The sequence below is a fragment of the Periophthalmus magnuspinnatus genome, chromosome 11 (genome assembly GCF_009829125.3).
Source record: "Periophthalmus magnuspinnatus isolate fPerMag1 chromosome 11, fPerMag1.2.pri, whole genome shotgun sequence".
NCBI lineage: Eukaryota > Metazoa > Chordata > Actinopteri > Gobiiformes > Gobiidae > Periophthalmus > Periophthalmus magnuspinnatus.
This window is the reverse complement of record NC_047136.2, coordinates 13,903,526-13,930,525: the sequence shown is the minus strand read 5'-3', so window position 1 is coordinate 13,930,525 and position 27,000 is coordinate 13,903,526. Positions and strand designations below refer to the sequence as shown.

General features: G+C 37.7%; 1 protein-coding gene across 3 annotated transcripts in view; it reads right to left on the bottom strand.

The window, feature by feature from the left end:
* atp9b (ATPase phospholipid transporting 9B) overlaps positions 1-26,660 on the bottom strand; it is a 45,521-nt gene extending 18,861 nt beyond the window's left edge. For 2 of the 3 annotated variants that reach the window (XM_033975022.2, XM_033975023.2), the window contains exons 1-13: positions 26,537-26,660; positions 23,755-23,928; positions 20,784-20,934; positions 18,170-18,283; positions 17,754-17,862; positions 16,384-16,442; positions 16,089-16,140; positions 13,609-13,703; positions 12,801-12,881; positions 10,522-10,597; positions 8,335-8,411; positions 2,793-2,953; positions 1,802-1,944 (exon numbers count right to left, since the gene is read on the bottom strand). In XM_033975022.2, coding sequence (XP_033830913.1) covers positions 1,802-1,944; positions 2,793-2,953; positions 8,335-8,411; positions 10,522-10,597; positions 12,801-12,881; positions 13,609-13,703; positions 16,089-16,140; positions 16,384-16,442; positions 17,754-17,862; positions 18,170-18,283; positions 20,784-20,934; positions 23,755-23,928; positions 26,537-26,616 — 1,372 coding nt within the window. In that variant the 5' untranslated portion in view covers positions 26,617-26,660. Of the gene's footprint in view, positions 1-1,801; positions 1,945-2,792; positions 2,954-8,334; positions 8,412-10,521; positions 10,598-12,800; positions 12,882-13,608; positions 13,704-16,088; positions 16,141-16,383; positions 16,443-17,753; positions 17,863-18,169; positions 18,284-20,783; positions 20,935-23,754; positions 23,929-26,142; positions 26,204-26,536 lie in introns of those variants that run through there. The other variant, XM_055225275.1, reaches the window with a different exon arrangement.
* Positions 26,661-27,000: the final 340 nt, after the last annotated feature.

Here is a 27,000-nt window from a genome sequence, read left to right as displayed (position 1 = left end):
ATGTAACCAAATTGTCAAAATGGACTGCATGTTCTCTCACTCGCACTGAGGTCCCACAACAGGTTTATAATTTTATTTAATGCGTGTGTGCTGATAGGACACAGGGGGCCGATAAGGGTCTAACTTCCAAAAATTAGAGAAACGTGGATAACTGAATCTAATGCATTGATTGTTTGTTGGGGTTTGTGCGTGCTTTGCCTCTCTACTCAGATTAATGGAGCTCACAGCTAATCTATACAGGCCAGGATCAGCAGAGACAGAGGGCAGTGTTAGTATCACCTCAGCAGCACATCACTAACATCACTGTGTGCTGCATTAGCAAAGACACAAGCAGGTCATTACAGGTGAATAGGTAGACATGAATGGGGTTGGAGCAGAATTATTTAAAATGTCTCAATTTATTTAAATTTTTTACAGGGTGTACAGACTTTTTATGAATATTTGATTTGCTTTTAACAATTTAAGATTAGCTATTCATATCATATTTATGCAGCTACTGTATCCAAATAATTTCCTTTGCTGATCCACAAAATTGGGTCTACAATACACCAATTTACATTTTATGGTTTCGTAATCTATTCAAATTCTAAAATAAAAAAGGTGCATCTATCTGTCATATTGATTTCACCTGAAAGCTAATGTTTTGTACCCCTGGTATACCGTATTTTCCGCACTATAAGGCGCACCTAAAAGCCTTTAATTTTCTCAAAAACCCACAGTGCGCCTTATAATCCGATGCGCCTTATATATGGATCAATATTGGTCAATTATGACACCCGTAGTCAGGAGGCGTCGCTGAAGTAATAGCGGTAATAACCCTTTAAGGACTGAGCACACTCTGGGCCAGTATAGCTCACCTAGACCTAGACTTTTATTATTTTTTAGCCATAAAAATCATGTTAAATGAAGTATCAGCATTTGCTGCATTTTTTCCACACAACTACTTCTATTTTACACATCCATCCGTATTTTTTCTTTTACGCGTCGAATAAATGACTGGGAAAATCCCAGCAGCACCGCGCTCTCATTCGTCACCTTCAGGACAACAGAGGCAGATTACCGTAATGATGGTAAAATATTTAGATAGCCCCGTGTCTCCGCTTTGAGACGCCGTTTGAATTTACATGAGAGCACGACTGGGCGCGGAGTTACGCTGCTGGAAAGTCCGCAACCGCGCTCTATCGGCGACGATAGGATCCGACGCTATAGGGATAACGGGGAGACAGCGCCGGGCGACATACGCCACAATCTGCCAATGGATTGCGGATACCTGGGCTGATATATCAGTCTCAACTGTGGTCCGAGACGGAATCGGGCACTTTGAATGAGCTCGACCAACTGTTCAACTCAGACACTGAAGAGGAAGAACTCGACGGATTCGTGAATGAGGAATGAACTGAAAAAGTGAGGCTTTACGTGTTTCTTTCACGTGTTTACAACTAAACAAGGCTGGGAGATATTGTGAATATGGACATTAACGTTTGAACAACGTTGAGTTATTGTTATTACGTTGCACTATTTCGAGAGTTACTATATTGTGAATGCATTAACTTGTTTTGTGAGTTTGACTGACTTATCTGTTTTGTTGACATTCCCTTCAGCGCAGCTCCATCTCGTGGATGCGTAACACAACCCCAGCTACTACAGTAGTTTATATTCTATGCGCCTTATAATGCGGTGCGCCCTATATATGAAATTTGTTTTAAAATAGGCCATTCATTGAAGGTGCGCCTTATATTCCGATGCGCCTTATAGTGCGGAAAATACGGTAGTTATTTTCTATAATATCCTTTGATTGTACCCGTCTTGTCCGTAAGGAGGTAGACCAGTCGCCCAAGCTCCTCTGGAATGGTGCTGGTCCTCACCACAGTCCCGGGAATGTTCTCATCCTTCATAATCATCCAGCCATACGCAGCCTTCCCCATGTCGAGGTTTACCCGCAAACTGAGAAAACAAATAAACAAACCCATTTTAGATATTTAAAGTTGGAAAAAAAGATTTGAAAGATAAATGCAGGCAGTCATTGTCATTGGCCAAAATAACCAGGATTTAACTAAGCAAATAGGTACGAGCCTCCTCCAGTTGGTCAGATCTAAGTTCAGCAACAGTCTGTGCTCAAAGAATGAGGTCAGCCGACACCTGAATATACTGAATGACCAGGTTATTCCATCAATGGATTTTTTCTTCCCTGATGGCACGGGCATATTCCAAGATGACAATGACAGGATTCATCGGGCTCATATTGTGAAAGCGTGGTTCAGGGAGCATGAGACATCATTTTCACACATGGATTGGCCACCACAGAGTCCAGACCTTAACCACATTGACAATCGTCAATGCAAGATCTTGGTGAAAAATTAATGCAACACTGGATGGAAATAAATCTTGTGACATTGCAGAAGCTTATCGAAACAATGCCACAGAGAATGCGTGCTATAATCTGAAAGACTTTTTTTTGGTGGCGACATTTTTTTGGGCCAGGCAGTGTATATATAAAAATGTAATATTTTACTTCATAGATGTTATTTTAGGAGGAACATTTTTGTTTTATCCATTTTGAGCTATTTGAAATATTTTGACTAAAGTTTCTGGTTTTATTTGTTGATGGATACCGAATTATTTAACTCTAGTTGTAAATATACTTAAATGAAAGCTGGACATCTGCATTTTCACTGAATATGGATTATACAACTTGGGCAACAAAAAATATGTACAGACCAGACTTTATCAGTAGATCAAATCTAAAAAGTACTCCATATGTTAGCATGTATACTGAAATGTGTAATACTGACCTGATGGGAATGATGTATGAGAAGAGCACAACAAATCTGAAAAGGTTTCTGAACCAGGGCCCACTGAAGCCCTGCAGGGCCACCATCACCACAGACAGCACCACCTGAGCCAGGAACAGCGCTTTGGTCAGACGGTTCAACTCCAAGTCCAGAAGGCCCACCTGACACAAGAAATGAAACTGGTCAAATATAGCATTATTAAGTTCTTTAAAATGCTGTCTGATTTACTTCTCAGTTCATATACATTTTTAAAAGGCCCAAGTTTTTAAATAATGCCTGTTCTTCCTTTTCTAAAACTTGAAAATATGTGAATATGTTGGCAGTCATTTGGGGTTTTTTTTATAATGGGATTGCTTAGCACAGAAGCCATGAAGTACAAGTATTAATTGGGGAAATATTTTAGCTACTTCAGCAACAACAAACTTTTTCAAAAATGTTTGAACAGTAAAATTATAGTGACTTCAATTTTCTTTGCTTCTTCACCATAACTCACTAGGAAAAGATGTGATTTAATTTTTCTATTCAAAAACCATGAATTGTAGAAATGTATTTACCAAACCCAACCCAAAAACAGACAAACAGCTTTACTTCCTCCTTGAATGCACAGGGGGGTCAGAAGGGGCAGAAGAATAAATAGAGAGTTCCCATATTGAGATGCTTCTTGAGTTTGAATTGGACAAAGAAATGGGTCAGGGTTGTCCTTTATTTTTCGAGTGTCTGTTGCAGCCAATGGAGCATGTGGGAAAAAGACGTCAAATAAAGCAACAGCCTTCCCCTTTTCTGGAGCGACAAAGAGCCCCTTTCAAGAGACGCACCACGCTTACAAAAACAGCACAACATAACATCGGTACCCGGGCAAATAAAAGAACAAGGAGGAAGAGAAAATGGGGAGGGAGGAGGGACTGGCTGTGTGCAGAAAGATCAAGCATTCCTCTAGTGCGAGGGTTCCCAAACAGTGGTACATGGACTGAGTAACTTTTTATTTCTTTACAATAAAGTAAAGGTTGTCTTGCCCCCTACAGGTATATTATTGTAAAAACAACTCTTAGGGTGACATTGAGACAGATTTGTGCGGTCTACTCAACACATTTTTATCGTCCGCAAACCAGGAAGTAACGGTGGTTCTATTAGCATGCTAGTTGTCAGCAGTGGTGTGATAGCAAACGTCTCTGGCCTCTGGAAGCTGTGAAATTAGGATTTATTATTACTTTTTGCAAGTTCTTGTTTAGACTGGGTTTGGACCTTCTTTAGTTCTGACTGATGTCCATGTGCAGCCCTTTCATATTATTTGGTACAGGCTTAAACTTCAACATGAGTTTTATGACGCAAATACCATTGTGCGATTATCTACTTAAAATTCACAAATCTGCGTGCATTCAAATTGAGTTCAATTTTCTTTGGTTCATCTTTATAGTATTTTTCTATGTATTATTCCTAAAACAACTTTGTACATCTTAATTCGAACAGTGTACCAGAGATTGAGAGTTGGGGCGGGGACGTTGTTCCAAGCCGGTGCCTCCTTAACATGGTTCATGGTTGAGCTATTGAGAAAAATAGGGGGTTTGGGGTGGATTAAAATGAAGAAAAATTAAGACGGGACAGAGAGAGGAGGGGAGAGAGCACAGTGCATCCCCCTTGCTGCGGACAATGGCCAGTCTAAACTTTCCAAGCTTTTGCCAGGGATCGGATGAAGTCATTATTCATTCAGACAATGGGAAAAGGACTCAATTACCACAAGCTAAAGATGTGATCAATGAATAAAAGTGCATATTTTAGCCCATTCATCGCAGGGCTATTAAAAGTGAAAGGAAAGATTGGGTCTGCCTGTGTGTGGCTTGTATTTTTGCATATGTGTGAAATCTGATAAAGGCTTAGAGATCATGAATATTCAGTGGTTTGTAAGTAGTGCAGTTTGGTTCATGTCAGGTCCAGAAAATTAAGTGAAATTGATTTACAAGCGGTAAACAACTCCACTGCCTGAGACTGTTTAAAAGCAGACAGGCCAGTATTGGATTGTGGATTTGTTCAAATAAACTCAGTAATAGTCTTTTGTCAAGTAACATTGTGGTCTGTCAAAGTGTTTTAAACAAAGAAAGCGCTTGTGTCTGTCCTCTTGGATTGATCCAACTCTCACTATTGTCCAAACAAAAACATAGAAGCCACTGGAGAGAATTGTCCCTTTCTTTATGCCCTGTGGTAAAATGCATACATAACTTATGGTCATGGACACCAGCTAGATTCTTGTAGTTCAGGGGTAATCGCTGTATATAATAGGGACAAAAAAAAAATCGTATACAAAAAAAAAATCATACATACTGTGATACTGAGTAGACAAAAGGGGGAAGCAGTTTATAGCAACTACACTTCTAATAGTCGCCTTAGTGAAACATGAACAAAGGCTCCATAATGAACAAATAGTTTATTAAGAAAGATTCAGGCTTAGTAATTACTAAATGAATCCCTAACTCTAACCTCTTATTTAAGTAGTAACAATAAATACAAATAAAATATATATCAATAAATCATTTGTTCATTATGAATTAAACCTTTATTAAGGCTATAGAAGGTGCTGTTAAAAAGGGGCACCAAAAATATAAAATTGTACTTTGTAAATTTCTCTTCTTGTTGGATAAAGCTGAGCAATTACTGTGGTTTGTTGGGGTATGCATACAATAACTTCTCAACTAAAAACTAAAAAGTGACAAACGCTACAAAAACGATCTCACATATTTAGGTGTTGATATAAATTGGTATTTACATTCCAGATACATTTTTAAGGTCTCGGTAAACTACTTCTCTTATGACTTAAAGCTGGGCAGGAAAGTATTGAATTGTGGCCATGTTCAAATTAACCAGTCTGTATTGAGGATAGCCTTTTGTCAGATTACATTGTCTCTTCTGTGTGATGGGGTCTGTCTCTCCTTCTCAAACAAAGAGTGGGTCTAAGTCGGTCCAGGGGCATTGATCAGCCCCTGTCTTTGTCCAGGACAGTGTCACAACAGATTATAAGAGCCCAAAACGCAGCAGTCGCAGTGGACCACATTGTATCGACTTTCCCCAGTCCCGTATTGGCACTTCAGACATCATCTCCTTGAAATATTGAATTCCTCTCAGCTGTCGAGTCTACACAAAACAGAAATGCCCGACTGCATCAGCTCTTTAATAAAAGACCCAGGTGTCAAAAACAAGCTCATGTTAAGACACTAATAGGAACTGAGAGATCTTGGCAATAAGTATGTTAAAAATATTACAAAAGATTTAACATGCTGGACTTGGAAAAGCGACAAAATTTAAGAAAATCATCTAATTGCAATTTTTCTGACGAACACTGTGAATAGATTTGCAATTTATGTTTTAATAAGATTTAAACTCATCCAGAAAGTTCACATTTTAAACTTGTCCAGAAAGACAACTGGACTGGCTCACATTTCAGAACATGTTTGTACAACAACAGAGTTAGGAGCTTTTATGTAGAATATATTTAGTTTTCTGGAAAAAAAAAAAACATCGAGGTACTTATGAGGTAAAGATGGAGCCTTTGCAATCTGCTTATATGTCCATTCAAATTGATTGATCGATTAAATTATGTTTAATCTTGCAACTCAACCTTTGTGTCTTTGGGCAAGACACATCTCCCATCCTGTCAGTTATAAAGGCAAAAGAAATGAATAATGAAACAAATTATTATATAAGCACTGTTACTGCAGGGACAACATTTTCAAAGGATATGCAGTACTTGGCTTGTAAATTCCCTGCAGACAATTAGATTATCAAAGTCAAGATTGTTCATTTTATCAATAATTGCAATTATTCAAGTCACAATATAATCATATGAACTAAAACAGTAACTGAGGATTTTAAAGGCAAAGTTTACACCCAGAAAAGTACACTTAAATTTAAAATGATTTTTTAATATGGTGGTTTATGCTACGTTAACTTAATTTAATCATACAGAAAAATTGATTTTATAAAGCTACGTAGATGATGGTGCTCTATGTGAAGGAAAAAAATATGTTTTTCGCTGTTTGTTCCTTCCTAATAAAAACTGATACGTCTTCTAACAATAATCGTAACTCTAAAATTTTCTATCGTGACATCCCTTCTGTAGATTGTAAAAAAGTTGAGCAGTTAAGATGTTTTTGATGTCTTCTTTTATCAGTTGACCTAGGTTTATCAGTCCAAATCTTTCAGACAAAAGCTTACAAATATTCATTAATCTCCTCGATCTGGGGACAAAAACTCAATGTGGGATTAACTTTTGCCTGAAAATGTCATTTAAATCCTTGGTTAGCTAATTTCCCTTTTGGTTAATTAGCCACAAGCACTGACCTTTTGCATTGACAGGTCTAACTTTATCTGGAAAGTCAAGGTTAAAAAAAGCACCTTGTGGAAGTGATTGATTAGTGATAAGAGGCAAGGGACACAACAGGGAGCACAGAACAGATGCTACTTTTGAGCTGTTTGTGTTCTGTTGCCACTAAAGATCATTGTTGCACATGGTTTAGGAAATATCCACTGCGCAATATAGAAATACAAGAGTAAGGTTACACACATAGATGTAGACTTAACAAATTTTGAAGAATGATATATTGCATAGAAAATTATCACAATACATGTAATACTGAAATTACTTTTTATCACTGATCCAATAACTCATAAAATCAAGATAATCCCAGAAGACCTTTTTCTAAGTGAACCATATTGTAAAAAATGTGAGCAGCAGTAAATAAGCAGGTGTGCATAGATGTTAGTTATAATTATGTGTTAAACCAATTACACCATGTTTATGCTAATATCAATTGTCTATATCAGGTACTGCATAAGGTCTCGGGGGGACACGACTGGAGTAGAGCAGCATGGAAAAGAAGAACAGAGGCACAAGACAACAGTATGTCCCTTCAGGGCTTCCATAGCTGGACACGTTTGCACAGAGAAATGTCTTAATCTTAAGAATAAGTTAATAAATTAATATAGGCTTTAAATGTGTCCCCTGCATTTGACATATCCTTCAATTAATGCCAAACTGTCTCCAGGGTCATGGTGTATCCTTTACCTTTATTATACTACTTAATTATATGGACACTTCACTGATATTTTAATTGACATGGTAATGATGGGAGAGATTCATTATGACAATTTCCCTATTTAAAAGTAGACATTAGCTCCTTAGTTTACTTTATGACTAACTTATCATTTGTTCAGCTTTACAGCCCTACCCTACCTAGGATCATTCTTAAAAATAAACAATACATTAACAATTAGTAAGTGTGTAGTAAAATAGCAAAATAAGCTTGAATTCTGTGGCAGGACCAAAGGTTGATAGTGAATACGTTTCACTACTCATCCAAGTAGCTTCTTCAGTTCTGATGCAGCTCTGATAAGTACCCTAGCTGTTTACAGTAGGAGTAAGTATCTGTTATTAGTTAAGTTAAATCTAAAGCAATATCTAAAATGTAAATATTCAAATACAAACTAAAAAACTCTCAACTGAGTAATGTCTGTGTTTTGTCCGTGAATTCCCCAAACCTGTTCATGCATTCACCTTGTTTTTGGCATAGGACGTGTTGAGAACGCTCCTGGTCTCTTTGCCGGTGTAGATCACCACCCCGATGACGGTGCCTGCCAACCACAGGACAAGAAAAGTAATGTAGCTCATTAAGTGCCCCCCACCTCTGCCCCCCTGCCCCTCTCCCTCCCCCACGTAAACAAACGAACACTAATCTTGGTCAAGTAAGATGAACTGCACCAAAGGAACACAACAAGGACCCAAGATGGAGGATTTTAATACATTTAGACCCTAAATGAAGCACTGGAAGCTTATAAACCAGATCAATACAACGCCATCTTTATTTGCCAATTCATTACACTGTCCAATTACAAAGGATTAACAGAGCATTAATATTACATGAGCCTAATGGGAAAAAGGTGCTAATAAACAGTTACAAACTCTCAAATCAATAAACTATAGAAGTATATAAAATGTAAAAAATTTGCAAAAAGAAAATAATAGCTTAGTGGTTCCCTGATTAACTTCAATTCATAATTGCCTCTATATAGAATTAAGTCCATGTCAGTTTTGGCTCCTAAAACCTGCCCACAATTTTAGTCTTTTGTTTTATGTTCTTTTTTTTATTTATTTTGCCTTTTATCCAGGGAGTACCCACCTAAGGCCCATAGACCCCTAATGAGAATAAAGCAGGAGATGAATGATAGACTGAATAAGGGTGTGACAAATGGCCGTGGTCTCAGCGTGTACAAAAGGTTTCAATTTGAATACAGCACAGACTAATCTTTCCTCACAGCTGGAGCAGGGCACGTAACAGAGTAATTATACCAGTGCCCCAGAATCAGAGGTACTCAAAAAATTGACTTGAAAAATATTTTTGTAGAAGGGCGAAATTGACTCAAAAATCCACTTTATTTTCCTCATATTGATCAATTTCATGTTTAACTCTATTTTATTTTATCATTTTGAAAAATTCATACCAATGTATTTCACATATTTATAAATCTCGATTTGATACAAATTTGAAATGAATCAAAGCAAACCAAAACTACTGGCCTCAAAATAAAAATAAAATAAAAAGAAATGGAACAATCGCAAATTTCCAAGTAAAAAATGACTTGAAAATGTTCTTAAATAAATTATCCATAGTGTAATACCACATATTTTTTATTATTTATTTTTTTCTTTTGAATTTCTAATACTGTTATGGTATAGTGGTAAGGTAGCTACCTTACCACTATACTACTATACTTAATTTGAACAGGGACAGTTTGTTTAAATTGGATAAAACCCCTTGTTTTTACCAATTTGAGCTGTATCGTACTTAATATATTCTGATGGGGATACCTGTTAAGCATCTTAATAAGGCTTTTCCTCATTATTAAATCCATGGATAAATAAATGTTGCTTGATTGAGTGAATCTTATTTGAGCTTGTCTAAATATTTCTCTCTTAGGACTATAAGCAGCCTGCTTTAGCCCCTCCCTGCCACTGGAGGAGCCGAGCGTTTGGGGATTTGACAGATTCCTGAGCAGCAGATGATGTAACTGTTGAGAGGAGCTGTTTGTGTTGAAGGTCAGGCTATGGGTCAGACCGCGGGTCGATGTGCGGCCGAGGCCCAGAACAGAACCAGTCTCTCAACTGTCACAACCACCGCTCGCTGCATTACGTCAGGGTGAGAAATAGGAGGTATTCAATGTGATGGTATGACAGAGAAGGATTTTTGAGCTATAGTTTTCAAGACAATGCTATTATTATCTTTATAGTGTCAGCTTTGTAAAATAAAAGGTAAGCATTCATAGTTAATTTTATGATGAAAGTTTAAAATAATGCATTGGAAGTTATTGCATAAAACTCACCTCATGCCATAACATTTTTCAAACTTTGGTTCAAGGCAGTTTATGTTGGTTTTAAAGTAAATCTGAAAAGGTGCACAATGTAACATTTTTGCTCATGGTCATCTGCTTGTTTCTATGGAGATGTGGTTATCCATCACCATGGAGACAAGCAGGAGGGCCCATCAGGTTAAATTTGAAGCAATAAAAAAAAAAAAAAAAAAGTTTCACACCAAAAAAAAAGTTTAACACCATACTGTGGAACATTCAAGGCAAAACAATAACATTTCCACAAAGACAAGAAGGGGATGGACCACTCACCAGAAGTTACAATGTGCACCTTTAAGATCCATAATTCTCAAAAATCTGGACATAGACTTGTACCCACCTGAAGCGACCACGGTGCTGGCCCACAGTGTGTTCTCGATGCTCAGGCTCTCGTGAAGTTGGGGATCAGTGTCCTCCTGGAAAAAATCTATTTAAAGTTAGAAACCTCTGAAAATCATGATAACGCTTTTTGTAATATCTTATAAACCACAACTGAGGTTTATAAGATATTATAGTATATTATATTACTGAGGTCATAAGGTTTAATTTTGATTTAAGCTCCATAGTGTTGTCTTTTTGGGGGGCATTTCACCAGCTTTGCTTATGTATGAATGTGGTATCTTAGTGAGTGATTGTGCGGAGGTCATTGGCACATATTGGTAGCCAAGTTTCTGAAAGACTGAAAGAACAGAGCCTAATTTAGTGCTTTGAGGAACTTGTCAAGCTCGTAAAACACAATATAAATCCAAATCATAACAGGCAGGTAGAAGCATTATTAACTCAAAAGGAAATTTCATTGCTGCCTGCTGCTTTCATATAAACAACAACCAATCAATCATTACATAAATAAATTAATTACTAAAACCCAATTAAAACAGTTTCTTCAAATGTACACATAAAATAGTAGTTTATCGGGTTTAAAGTGCTCCTGTGCAAGGCCAGAGAGTTGGCAAAGACTTTCTCAGTCTCTGTGGAGGATTATAAGAATATGTATGTAATCTTAGTAGCAGTAGATATAGTGTATTTCCTTCTTAAACTACATTTTAGGCAGTACAGTAACAGATTCTAGTCGATAGTAAACCCTAATGGGAGCAGGCTTTTCTCTTGTCCCATTAATTTCCAGTTGCACCTGCCTCAGTTGTGCCGAGCGTGGCAATAACACAGTAGCCTCTTTATCAATAGCTGCTGTAGATTTGGCTGATACAGGCTCCTTTAAAAACAGTATGGAGCGAGCGCATAGATGAGATTTCACAGATAAATAGGTCTCTGGGGGGCATCCTGTTTCACTCCTTACTCTCTCCCTTAAATAAAGACGAAAGGTGAAAATGGCTTGAGTCAGGAGAGACTGAGGCTTCAAGTTTCGTCTCAAATTGCCCAACTGATATGATAATTATGATACCCAAGCTGCAGCCACATCCGGACGGTCCACTCAAACACAGAGAAAGGAGCATGAAAAATATATGCAAGTCGGAGGGTGATTGACCGCACTGACATTGGGGTCTTAGTCACAAAATTTTTCCCCAGAGACTCCCAAGATTCCTCTGATTTCTCTAAGCTATTGCAAAACTTATCAATCAATAACTCATGCAAAAATGAATGTTCTCCCATTATAATTAGTTTAGTCAGTTTTTTCATTAATATATAAAACCTCAAATCTTTACAGTCTTACTCTTCACATCGTAGCTTTGATGACGAAATGTCCAATTGCTTTAAAGGTGCACTGTGTAACTTGTCTGGTGGAGCCACCTGCTTGTCTCCATGAGGATGTTATTGCTTTGCCTGGAAAGTATGTCCATCTCTGCGGAGAGAGATGGACAGCAGGTGATATCACCAGGCCAAGATACAGGTCAGATCTGAGGAGTGGCGGCTTATGTTTATCAAGATATTTTGAGCAATAAAAATACTTGTAATTGTAAATGTAAGATAGATAAGTTTAATGCCAAGTTGCGGTACATTCCATCCAAAGCGATAACGTCTCCATGGACACAAGCAGGCGCCGCACCCCTCCAATAGAAATGCACCATTCAATAAAAATATCATAAGTAAATAAGCAATAACACTAAACAAGTATAGCTCAAATTTCATAACAATGTAATTTTTTTACTTGTATCAACCCAGTTAACTATGGCACCACTGCACCCACAGAAACAAACAACAAAACAACTCAGAAATAGGTAAGTTCATTTGCTGGGGATCTTGTGGGAACCTATTTTTTTCCCATCGCGCTCGGGCTAAAAGCACTGGCTCTGCAAAGGAAGGCCGCGGAGGATGAATGAGTGGAGGAAATGCTCGCTCACTAAACCTGCTGTGTGGCCAAATGTGAAGGCGAGCTACAATGGCCGCCTTTGTACCGTGGCTCTACTCGCTGTGGGGGCTGCGCTAATCTGCTATTAATAAAAAACCAAGACGAAAAAGAAAAAAAAAAAAATCACCAAGCAACAAGTGAGAAGGGATGAACAGGGGAAGGGGCTGTGATGTAAGGCTGTAGATAACTGTAGACACACAAGAAGCCATTGTAGGGACTTGTCAACACAGGGTAGTGATATACATGGGGCGGTTTGTAAAGAAAATCTAAAAACATTTGTCTCTGTGGCCGTTAAAATGTCGGCAGTACTGTACCCGTGTGAAGTTGCCCTCGAAACTGTGGATGTCCAGCTGTGGCTTCTGGGCGTAAACGAAGGCTTTTATGGAGAAAAGGTCCTAAAACAAAAGAACATAGATTTACTTTAACTGTATGTGATTTATTTATTTATTTGAATGGAACAGCATGTATGGTATTATTGAACAAAAAAAAAAGGCCAATTTTAGAGCAAAACATGGCAAGAATAGCTTTCATTTTACTTAACCAGGAGACTTTTTTTTTTTTTTTAGATTTTTATCCCATAACATGTATTAGGGTCTTTGTTTTTGTTTAATTTGATTGATACACATTGTTTTAAGCCAGACGCACTTCCAGAAGCAGACTGGCATTCAGAAGTGGCACGCTGGTTTGTGACCCGCTTGTGTGATATGAGAAAACTGCAGTCACACAAGTTAGGGTCCCAACATCGTAAAGAATCCATTTTGAATTTTTATAAATTATAAAGCCTCAGTCATCACTGCTAAATGGAGCTCTATTGAACAGCTAACAGGAGGTGCGTTAGCTTCAGCTGCAAAATTTATTTGAATTAATAAGATTATTCAGTGTGACAAGCAATCTCTGAGCCAATACACTGGATATGGTCAATTTTAGTAGCCTGCCATTGGTTGCGCTATCACAGATGACAATGAGGTGATACTCCACAGATATTGTATTTTTTCTGCAAAGACTTGAAATAGTATAGTACTACAGTTCACGCCTGACACATTTATTTTCATGCATAGGTCTGAAAACAAGGATAAAGCTACAAAGCTAAAGGGCCAAAGTTAAAGCTAAACAGTTCTTTACCCCAACAGCAGGAAGTCTCTGTGTGCAGCCCACAGCCACTTTAAGTTTCCAGTCTGTCTCTCCATCCAGTTGATCTGTGCGGATGAAACAGGCACCTGGAGAAGACATAACGCTACAATAAAGGAACTTTTTAAAACATGTAAATATGAACATGCAAAGTTAAAATGCTAAAAATAAAGAATTAGATATAGTACAGTTCTAAAACTTTATATGCCTCATAAAATATTGGTCTTTCCAACTACCACCAGGACAAAACTGAGTCCAGATTTAGTCTTAAACAGCACTAAATTGAGTATAAACCAAATCTAAAGTAGGACAAGCCCATTATTGGCCCATGACTGACCTTTGCTGAAAGGGTTAATAAATGCCAAAAAAGTGAAATAGGCTGTTTTAAAGTAGAAACATTTATTTTATTAGAGTTTCCATGAATACAGTCTGGGTGAGGAGTCGTGCCTCAAGTGGAGGAGTGTAAGTAGCTCCTGCTCACGAGTGACAGAAGGAAGGAGCACAGTGAGATTGACAGGCGCATCGCTGCAGTGTCTGCAGAAATGCGGTCACTGTATCGGACTGTTGTGGTAAAGAAGAAGCTGAGTCAAAAGGCAAAGCCCCTGATTTACAATCTACGTTCCTACCCTCACCTATGGTCATGAGCTTTCGGTAATGACCGAAAGGACAAGATCGTGGATAGAAGTGGTCGAAATGAGTTTCTTCTGCAGGGTGGCTCCATTTGATATGGATATACTGGGTAGCTCAGGCATCTGTTCCAGATGGCTCCTGGACTCCTGTGCAGGTGTTCCAGGCACATCCAACCGGGAGGAGGCCCCGGGAAGACCCAGGACACGCTGGAGGGACTATGTCTCTCAGCTGGCCTGGGAAGACCCAGCACACGCTGGAGGGACTATGTCTCTCAGTTGGCCTGGGAATGCCTCAGGGTCCAACCAGAGGAGCTGGGGAAAGTCTCTGGGTTGAGGGAAGTCTGAGAATCCCTACTTAGACTGCTGCCCCCCCGACCCATCCCATAAGTGGACGAAAATGTATGGATGAATATACAACTGGTTATCACAAAATGAGCTTTATTCCATGTATTTACCAAACTCGGGATGAATGTCTTACTCATTGAAACTGTTGCTGTGTTAAACTGATTGATTGTCTTCACTAGTGCAGTACATTAATAAAGATGCTATTGGAGATGAGTGAGTGTTTAAGTGCCGGAGGACACTTGACAGTCATGACCTGTATTGATCCGAGGTAATATTACATAGGAAACTAATACAGGAGACAAAGCATTTGACAGAGAGGCTAAAGGGGAGAGCTAAACCGCCCCTCAGGATTAAGTGTGATGGGAGCATTACAGAGAAGGAGATCTACAAGTTTAGACTGAAGCAATGACATCTCACATTACATCAATGTGTGAACTAATAAATCAAGATTTTAATTCGATAAACTATTTTATATTTGGTGCATCTTTAGTTTTGATATATTTCATTACATTTTGGCAGCCAAGAAAACATACTGGTGCTGAGCACTGGGTCTAATCCCCCAAAATATCTGAATAATTTCAGTATGGGATACTGGATAAGCATTATGTCAATCAATAAATGCATTCAAATACTATACATTTACCTGCATTGATGTTGAATATCTCATAATGTTTGCATATTCCAACATATTTAAAGGTGAACTATAACTTTTCCAGTGGATGGTCCACTACCTGCTTGTGTCCATGGAAATGATATTGCTTTGCCTGGAATGTTCCACAGCATCGTACTAAACTCTAACCTGGCTGTGTCGCCTACTTGTTTCCATGGATTTACAGATCTGTGGAGAGGTGAGTAATAATGCATGTTTACCAAGGTACTTTTACCAATTAAAACCCCTGTAATTACCGGTAAGTAAGATTAAGACGCATAACATTAATACCATGCTATGGAACATTCCAGACAAAGCAATAACATTTCCATGAAAATAAGCAGGTGATTCACCCTCTAATCATAAAAGTTAAATAGTGCACCTTTAAATTAGATAAAATGTTCAACTTACTGTTGCTGATACAAAAGAAATCACAGACCAAGATCAAATCATCTCCCAAAAGTAAACCAATATCTTTATGCTTTAGCTTTTCTTGTATGGCAAAGCCATATTGACAAGCGAGAGATGGATGTGAATAACCTCCTCTCAACACTTCCTCTAAAAAGGCTCATCAAGTTATTGGCACCTGCTGCATCAGTCACAGGTGAAATGTGACATAAATAATATGAATCACAGACCACCATGACAGCAGAGACTAGGGGATTGTGGGAAATCTACATCTCTCATCTAAATGATTCTGACACCAACTAAGGTCAGACAGAGTTCAACTTGACAACTTGTATCATTTATTTGATACACAATAAATAAAACTGTTGTAATGTCCTATTTGGGACAGAAACAATTTTTTCATAGCTTTCACATTAGCTTAAAAACTAATGCTCTTCACTCACCATTTTTCTCCGATGTTCTCAGAAATATCATGTCTGCAGGAATCCTCTGGTTCTAAAAGCACAGAAATTCAGAGATAAGCGTTTTTTTATTGACACTGTCAAATATGTAAAGAAAATTATACTTTAATTCAATTTTTAAGGTAAACAAATATCCTAAACTTTTGCATGGAATACAAATGTGCTTTGCACCACGTAATCAAATTTTCAGTAAAACCTTTGGAAATTAGGTATACAATATCCACCAACAAGACTTTGATCCATACACAGCAGTGAAACAATTACAATGTAACTGTACCTTTTCAACAATGATCAAATCTCCCACTTGTATGTCTGAACTCTTCACTTGGACTTTTCCTAAAGGAGAAAACTGGTTACAATAGATTCAAAATATAATGAACAATAGAAGTTGATGGCTTATTTGAAAGCTTTCCAAATTTTATCCTACCAAAGTTATGTTAAGAAATACACTTTTTTCATTTTTGATTTAGCTTTGCATTGTTTTGATAAAACCGTCTATCGTCTATAATTAAAAGGAGTGCAAGAATAGCAGATAAAAAAAAAAAAAACATCTATCACATAAAGTGATATTTCTCCATTAGTATGGTTAATTTTAATGGTTAATTTATGTCTTTAGATAGACTTAAACTTAAACCAAGGCATTTACAGGTGCATTTTAGCACATTCATGATGCATTGTTAAATATCCTCTGAATATGTTTATCAAGATAATGCAAAAAATATAAATATTCATTTTTCTCAATACTACCAACACTCACCCATACGGTATAATAATATAATATATAGCTGATTGAATGTATCCTCTGTGCATCACGATGACACTGCCTACACGCCCGGAGCACTCAAAGGGTGCGAAAGTTACCGCGCGTGTCACTGATCTGCCGCTGGGGGACTGACCGCACAATCAACAAAAGGACACATCTTAGATCATAGGGTCTGAGAAACCAAGAGAAAATCAATGCTCTCACGGCCGAAGCGGGGACTTCTGTTACAAGTGTAGATCAGTTCTTAATTGCACTGGGAGCGCTGCACTGTACACCAGAATATCACCTGTCCTTATGTGGGTAAACAGTTACAGGAGAGAAAGAGGTGGATAAGGTTACTGCAGTCTCCTCTATTACTTAAACGGACTAAACCAGGTCTAAACCAGGACAAAAAAAGGTCTAAATCAGGACTAAAACAGGTCTAACTCAGGACTAAAACAGGTCTAACTCAGGACTAAAACAGGTCTAACTCAGGACTAAAACAGGTCTAACTCAGGACTAAAACAGGTCGAAGTCAGGACTAAACTAGGACAGAACTTTAGTCCTGATTTACACCTGACTTAGACCTGATTTAAAGTCAAGACTAAACCAGGTCTAAACCAAATCCTTATTATGTAACCTACTGCCTATTGAGTGATGGTGTGCTAGTTGTCCAAACCATGTTGATGTAATTATTTGACAGGAGTAACAAGAAAAAGCACAATCACATATCAGAACAGTGAGTTGACTATAGCTTGCGATTTATAAGTGAAGTGTAAATTGAATTGTAAACTGAGTCTGCCCCTGGGTCAGATACATGGTCAGATCATAGAGATACTCAGTATATTTGAGAGCTTTAGGCAGCGCCCCACCAAACCATGTGATCAGTGCCAGGCTCTTCTCACCTCTGACAGTGAGTTTGCTGTAGAGCTGAGAGTTCATCTCTTTGTCCCTTTGGTAACGACGCACTTCATCCACAGCCTCTCGGACCATGGTCACTGCTAATACAAAACCCTGACAGAGGAAAAGACAACTTTATTACAGAGCAAAAGGATAATATCGTGTTTCAGTTTCTTGTAAAGCATGTATCAAAGTAAAATATAATGTGTATGAAACGGTACATAAAGGGTTTATCCCAAGGAATTGTGTTCTATATATGCCATCTGGAAGGCTACTGTGGTATTTTAAAGCTATAACCAATTGTGATGTTGAGACTTGTTCACTATGGGAGAATTGTGTTTTTAAAATATTGACAAGGAAAGGGAGCTTGGATATCCCACAAAAAGTGTTGCATGTCAATGCAGTTGTGTGTGGTATTTACCAGTGGTGCCCAGTATGTGTACAAATATCCAATTTTTAACGATGGCACAAACTGAGAACAGGCCACGACCAGAAAGTACAGGTTGAGGAAGAACTTGAACTGCTGATATAGAACCTGAGGAGAGAGAGAGGAAGACAGAGACAGAAAAGGAGAGACAGAGAGAGAGAAAGAGACAGGCAAAGAGAGAGAGAGAGAAAGAGAAAGCAAGAAAGAGAGCAAGAAGAAAGAGAAGAAAGAGAGAGGGACAAAAGGTGAAGTTAAAATGTCTCCAGGTCGAACCACACAATGACAGGCATCAACAGGATCAGTCAGCAGTGCGGGAGGCCTACCACTGTACGTGTCTCACACTGAAATAAGATCCATGTTAACGCCACTTTACATTAGACTAATGGAAACTCTCTGATACTTCTGTTTCAAATGGCATCGTACAGCTGGGTTCATTTCAACTTACTCATGAGCAAATGTTTTACATTTAGAATAAACCAAACTTTCTAACAAACTGGTAACAAAATATTCAGAAAAGGTTATAAAGTTATGAGATATGAACAAAATGACTACATTTTGTGTGGGTCACTCAAGATTATCATATATTTTGTCTTATTATTTTCATTTTATTAGTCAGGGCTTCAGAGTGTGACCAGTTTAGGCTAAAAATGTCCCCTGTGCTCACTGGTGCACCTCGTCACATTCCTTCTTCTGTGTACTCTCTCCTCATTAGAAACATGCATTAAAAAATATGGAACACACTTAAATGATTGTTTTAATTGAGAACAAAAAATAAGGGTTAATTCACTTGCTCTGCCTTCACTTTTGCACGGACTGCTGAAGTCCGAGCTGCTGAAGCCAATAGGCTCAGGTCATGCTCTGGTGCACAGAGCTTAACGCACCACAGAGATCATAAGTTTGGCTTTCATCTATTTGTGACTGAGACACAGTATTTACCTTTTAAAAGGCAGCATCAAGCTTGTAGATCCCAACACACTGTGCTTAGTTACTTAAATGAGGTGAAAAAAATAAAAATAAAACTACAACAAATGGCAAAAGAAGTGAAACTGAAAGTAAGAGGTCTCACTGCACATACTTTAGTGAACTGTAAAGATCCTTAAAAGCACAGACCTCACACTTTGACTAGCCAATATTTATTTCATAGCTTTTTATTAATAGAACTCAATTAGGCTCCCTACTAATTTGTTACTTAAAGAAAATATATATTCTTAATGTTATTTGATCAAGTCTGATCATTATTGAAATATTATTTAGTTTATGTTTTTTATTCTTTCAGTGTATAGTATATAGTAAGAATTGTATATCCAGGTAAATTAAGTAATTCATTTATCCTTTACTATTGAAGCAATTTGAGGACAATATAATACGATGTCTTAAATAAGAGGTGGGTTTTGTTGCACCCAAATCATGTTCTGGTGCACCCAAATCATGTTCTGGTGCACCCAAATGAAAATCTTAAGATCAACAGTGCTACCAACTCAAATTGTTAGTCAGTATTTGTTTTTGTTTTTTGTTTTTTGCAATTGTGGGCATTTCTGTACATAACTATATTCACTCAATGCCCATTTGACAAACATGGCTCTTGAATAGTAATGTTAAATGGTGTTGAATGAAAGGATGGACATTGCTGTTAAAATGCTTCAGTTCAGACTCTATAGAGGACACTTCATTAATGACCCATCCATCAGCACCAGTCCTGCTTTTACATCCATCTAAGGTCAGATTTTGAATAATGTTTGCAATAATGGAAGCCTGGTGTCTGGTCGCAGATTATCACCGACAATGAGATCAATGGAGGAGTTAATGAACCTCCCGACCTTTAAGGAGAAATGCACAGGGCTAAACTCAATTTGTGTGTATTTAATAATTCAAAGTGGCGCGAGACAAGCAGAGGTTTGGTTCAGAGCTGATTACGATATTAGAAACTCCACTGGACAGCTGGCATTTATAGTGTAAAAGAAAGTGTAGAATCTCTTAATCTGGAAGTCAAACTTAACACTCATTATAGTGTTATATCTTCACATAAAACTGTACATAACAATTTAAATTCTGTCCGAGGCCATGAGTAGACCACATAAGAACTTAAAAGTCTCAGGTTGTACAACTTTTTTGTCCCCATAGATAAATTTATCTTCTGCATTTGACCTATTGAGTGTAGTTAACTTTTTTGGACCCAGACAATACCTGGTTTGCAATACCAGATTTTTTGTGCTGGACTGACAAGCAGCTTTTGGTTTGTTTCTAAGAACAGGTCAGAGTATGAGAACAGCATTTTAACATGTTTTAAGCAATTTCATTTTAAAGTCATTCCTATGTAAAGGTCTAAGTTTGTCTTCTGCCTTTGACACATCTCCAGATCTTGAGCCAAAATCTTGGGTCAGGAGTAACTATCTGGAGGATTGGCTTGCCTTACTGCCTGTTTTGGTTGATCAGGAAACCAAAGTGCTTATTCTGTAATTTATCATGTAATACAGATTCCTATAATTTAGAGGTTAGTTTAGCATTACCCATACTTTACTTGAGTTAATACATGAGTTAACTCAGCTGAGGTTAGCATCCTTAAGGCCATCACACTTACTCATATTGCAGCAGTGTTCAGTTCACTCACCCCAGGCACGAAAGTGATGACATTGTACTTCTGGTTCTTGATGCCATTTTTGGGGTATTTCTCTTCACATTTTTCTGGACAGCCGAGCCACACCGTCCGCGCCTTTAGCTCCTTCTTTCTCCTACAGCAGCGGGCCAGGCAGTCACAGCAGCTGGAACAAACAATATTGTGATTCTTCGATTACTTTACCAGTTCATATTTAGTCTTCTCTCAAATGTTAATGCTCCTGGAGTTTACAATGTGCACTCAGACATGTGAACACATTTCATACACACATTTATCGCAAATCTGATTACTAATATATGGTTGCATTAAAAAAAATTAATTATAAATCCTATTTTAAAAATTACAGCAACTATTTAATTTTCCAAGGTTTCAAATAAGTACAAATTTTGTTCTGATTTAATTCGGTTTAGTCATGGTTTATTCCTTGTACTCATCAAACAGTTCCTAGTTCTTTACATCCATTTGACAATCAGTACATTCTTTGTATACAGTCTGTGCCTCTTATTGCACCACTTTCTCTAAAGGAAAGTCTATACAACTTCCATTAGCTTGCATTGACTTGCCTGGGGTTTATGGGGCTTACTAATGGGCAGACCAACAGTGGAAGTGCATTACTGACAGTTGGCTGTGACCTGGCTGCACCTGTGCCTGTGTACACCGTCATGCTGAGCGACTTGGCCTCTACACTTTTTAAGCAAGTTGGCAAAACACTAAACAAATCAAACTTTGGGGGAAAGTCTTGTTTATGTTGGCCGAGTCTCCGAGCGCCGCGAGAGCAGATTCATAACGGTGATTATTTGAGCAAATGAATGCTCTCCAAATAATATGGCATTTGAACAGCATCGGCTTATTCAAAGTGAATTATTTGCCTTTTATAATCCCGCACTAAGCACACATAAAATTACTGGAAAGCATCAAACTGGTCAGCTGTGAAAAATCCGATTTGTTCATTAGCAAGAGGGAGGGGAGCGGGTGATCAATATGCAGTTAGAGCTACGGACTTGCTAACAACTAAACGAAATCTGAATTTGTCATATAAATGTAAACACGCATTTATTATAGTGTTTATGAATGCTACCTTCCACTGGCATAAACAAACAGATTGTCTTTAGAGGACAAACGCACGTGAGTTATTATTAGCTGTACAAACCACTATCTACTGTTTGACCTGAAAATCTTTTTGGATTGATGGTGCGCATCCAAAAAAGCCATCCAAAAACATGGCCTTATCCTCTCTTTGCACTTCATGCACAGCTACCGGAGCGTTGGAAACACAAACTGATCATCACAGGGACAACTACAAAAACATACAGGAAAATCCACATAGGAACAGAGCAGTGCCACCAAAACACAAGGGGAGCTAAGTGCAATAAGTCAACACAAGGACTACACAGTACTGACAAAATTTTATCTATATTTATAACTGCGACACTGGAGGTCATTTTCATATTTTAATATTGGTCTGAAATGTACCAATATTTTGCAACAATACTTGGAATACTTTGTATCATAGTTTTTATTTATATTACTATTGCAAGTTATTGTATTGTATTGTTTACGAGTTAGTTGTATTACGAGTTAGTTGTATTGTTGTGTTGTATTTTCTTCACTGACGATGGCAATAAACTTTTACTAATTCTGATTCCGGTGACATTACCAATCCTCAGGTATATAAACGGTTTTATGAAATAAAACATTCTGAATGAAAAAACTAAGTTAATGTGACATATAAAGCCAGATAAAAAAGCTCTTTACATTTAGGTTTACTTTTTGCAGTATATACTGAACTGAAATGACTTAATTCTGCTTGTGAAATCCTGACTATTATTATTATTATTATTATCAAAATTCTTATTATTATACTATATTATTTTGATTATATTGATTGATTATACTGGTGATATCTACACCACACTCATATGCAACCACTGCGTTTGAGGACGAACACTGAACCACTGAATCGCTGAACCACTACCGCCTCCTTGTATAACATAACAGTTATAAATCAGACAGCTTGTGCTGTCTGTGTTAGTCTATGTTATAATAAAGTCAAGGTTTAGTCTCAGTTTAGTTCTGACTTAGTCATGATTTGTAATTGAACTGAACTGACCTAAACATTTGTTGTGTTAAAAAGCATATCCAAATATTGACCACACTTTTATTACAGTGCACTGCAGCTTTGCTTAACACATGCATTTTTTTTTTACCTATTTTGAGCTAAACACAAACTCTGATCATGTATTATTTAACATCTTTATGCTGAAGTGGAGCTAAAGAAAAATGGGCCTCTGGTCTGGAAGGAAATAAGTGAGAGTTTAATATGGGGTTGTAGGTGGTAGTTTTAAATAGTGCAGTGGGTGACTGAGAGTATGATAGCAAGAAAACATGAGATGAAATAGTACATTTACTCTTTCAATGGTATAGTGCTCTATTGCATATTTTGACTAGGTTGTACCTGTAATGTTGTGATGGTATGATTCATGTTTCTTGAATACCTGGTTTATAATACTGATACCTGATTTTTTTTTCCAATATGCTGTATTAAAGCTACCATCCAAAATTAGATTGTCAAACCCGCTCTTGTTGTATTCTCACATATCACCACTAGATGCTATCTACATTACTGCTGCCTGATAATGTGCCAGCTTTGGCCTGACAAAAGAAGAACAAAAATGATAGGTGAGACTGAAAAAAGGTCAGGTGAGGGGACAGGGGAACAGGTTTCACATCTATCCTGTCTGATCGTAGTACAGAAAAATGACTCCCAATAGTTCCCCATAGTTCCCAACTAGTGCAAAGAAAAAGTTCCCAAAATAAATATTGACTCCCAAACATTATTGTTCCATCTAAAAAATTTTAAATGATAGGTCGATTGTAATTATCCTGGCAGACCAATAAAAAAAACATTTTACACCAAATACTGCTGAATCAAAGTCTTAATATAAGTCAATGGTAAATAAGGTACCTGCCACAAAGGACCTTCCAGCCTCCGAACAGGAACCAGGCCAGGCCCCTGCGCCGTTGGTTGGCTCTGGCCCGGGGCAGAGTCTGGTAGTCGCTCTCATCATTCTCAAAGCCTTCCTCCGACATCATCAGAGGCATCTCGTCCAGGTTGGACGGTTCATCTTCAAAGGAGAATCTGCAGACAAACAATTAATTATTTTCATATCCATGTCTATGGATGAAGATATATAGTAGAATGTAGGGGTGGGTGGTATGCCTAAAATATCTATCACAACAATATATAGACAATAATTAAAATTTGATCACAGTTCATGTTGCCTGGCCTGTCAAGACCAAATGCATTTACAGTACTTTACAAAGATGTTTGGGTCTGGATCCATATCCTGTCTCCACAATTTTTGATGAGCAACACTGACAGGCATACCAACCAAATAAATGAATGGCCCATATATGTATGCTGATCTTAATTTAGGACTAATTCTGTCCAAAGTTGCCAAAGGAAATTGTATTTTTGATTCAACTGAACTTACTGTGTCAGAATGATGTTGTTATTGCAACAATTGAGAATGAAATAAAAACACATGGATAGTGAAATCATCCATCTATTTATGATGCAGCTGATATAGAAACAATGACTCCTGCCCCCATCTGACATTCTACAATCTGAAAAGAACCAATAGTCAGTCAGGTCTAGTTAATTGTTGGTAAAAGAAAGGCAACCAGAGCAATAATATCGGGTAACAGAAGGATCCAAAGCATTTGGTAGCATGCATCAGATTGCTAGCCTCTCAAAGCCTCTGCTATTCACATCCTACACAAATGCTGAAAATGCATTGAGAAGCACTTCATGTCTTATTCATTAGGCCCTTTCAGTCAGGCAGCATCAGCTCTACATCACAGCTAAAGCTCTGGTAAATCATTATATGAACTGTTTTAATAAATGTCAGTATTAAAGATGAAGTGTGTAACTTTTCCGGTGGAGGGTCAACTGCCTGCTTGGCTCCATGGAGATGTTATACAGTAGTAGTAGATGACACCACAAATGCCAAGTTACAGGTCAGATCTGTAGCAAGGAGACCCCACTCAATCTAAGAGAAATGCAAGATGCAATCCAGGCAAAACAATAACATATCCATGGAGACAAACAGTCCTTTGCACTTCACCATAAAAACTACTAAAGGTTGAATGATTAATAATTGTGATTTTTCTTTGATTAAATTTGGTATTTACATGGTCCACATTTAGACACATAAAGAATTCATAAAAAGACTGAAAGATGAACTGCAAATTGAACTGACAAACTGCAGCCTTTATGATTTGCTAATTGTGTCCATTCAAATTGTGACTTTGATTTGATTGCGATTAATCTTGCTCCCCTAAAAGTCACATAATACACATATGCACTTTTGAACAAAATAAAATAATAGCGTTTAAGCCGTTAAAAGTGTTATCCATCCACAGATGCAACCTTTTAAACAGACATAAATCTAGCAATGGTTGGATTAAGCCAGATTAAGATGATCCAACTCTCGGTTTACTGAAAGAGCAGCAAAACCTCGAACTGCTGGCACTACAGTTTAGGAAGATACGAAGAAATGTTTATAAGTAAATATAACATATAATGGTTGTAGTGGGCAATAGAGCTGGGCAATATGGTCAAACAATAAAATCCCGATTATTTTGCACACACTGGACAATGAGCCCAATTAGCTTTTTTTTTTTTAAATTATTATTTAAGAAACTAGAAATTGCCTTCAATTACATTTGTCTAGATAAGTAATGTCATTTTAATAGTTTAAATTAGAATTAGATATTTTTACAATGGTTAATTGTTACTTAAGGGAAAGAAACTGATAATGTAGTATTAGTAATCATTTCTCTTCAGTTTGCTTATTTTTAGAGCACACTAGTTGCTGCAATACTGACACACAATGACACACAATAATGACATTCAAATAGGAAAAATGTGGTTAAAGTTCACTGAAAGTTTAGGAAGAAACATCGAGGACCCCATCTAGCTCTGTATCTGTATAAAAACTTTAATATCATTACTCATTTGACTAATAAACATAGGCTACCTATTTGTGAAGGAAAGAGAAAGGTTCCTTTAATTTAGCAACCACAGTGACAATATACCAGCAATAGACAATAGAAAAATGTTATTTATTTACTTAACAGGTCTCTAACCAGTATGACAAGCTAGTGCATAACATTAGAAACTACTGCTTAGCTACCATTTATAGCCCATGATGTAATTTACATAACAGAATGATAATAATATGGGGATTCATTCCAACCAACAACAAATTACCTTGCTTTGGCTAGTTCGTTTGTATTTACCAGCTCGACGATTTGACCATTTTAAACTATAATTGCTCGGTAAACCTACCTGGTGAAGTGTACACGTCAGTTCAAGTAGTCGAAATTGTTTTACGAGATCATTCTAGTTCCTAGTATTGACAGGTGACGCTTGTCATGTGATGTTATTTGTCATAGAGAGCTGTCATAAACGGTGGATACGCGTCTTACTGGTTTTAATTTCCGCGCTGTGCAGGTTAATGTGTAGTTTTATGGATGATCTGAGCAGGAAATGTTTTGTTTCCTGGGTGCGCGGAACAGACAGTAGCGCCTGATCCTGTCAGATGAGAGGGGCTGAACTGAAGCTAGCAATACATACGCTAACAGCTAAACAACAAACAGCGCACCGGAGCAGGACAGGGGGCTTCACAATCCGATATTTTTATTTACAACCAAAGAAAGGGCCACACGGAGCCCCTCTGTACCTTGATAGTCTTGCGGAGTTGTAATACGGTATTCTCCTCGAGTTCTTCCTCACCGGATTTAACGGGATGCTGTCAGCCATCTTGGCTGGGCACTGCGCGTGATGACGTCACATTGGGACGTGGGTGCCTGCCCCCTCAGAAATAAAAAATGCCCTTTTATTCTATAACAAAAACACTAACATGACATCACTGAAAGAGAGCCAGAGAGACAGTGACTAAGAGAGAGAAGAGGCTTTATATGCTGTAAGGCCTAAGGCTTTATTTTGAAATGGTCAGTTCAAGTCGAGCCCTAGTTATTTCTTTCTTATATCTTTGATTAGAGGCCTGTTCCATGCCCCCAGCTCACAATAATCAGCCAGACTATCTTTAAAATGTTGGATCATCAATAGTTTTTTTCTGATCACATTACTATATTACTATAATGTTTATTTCAATATGTTTCACTGTCTCGCTCATATGTTTCT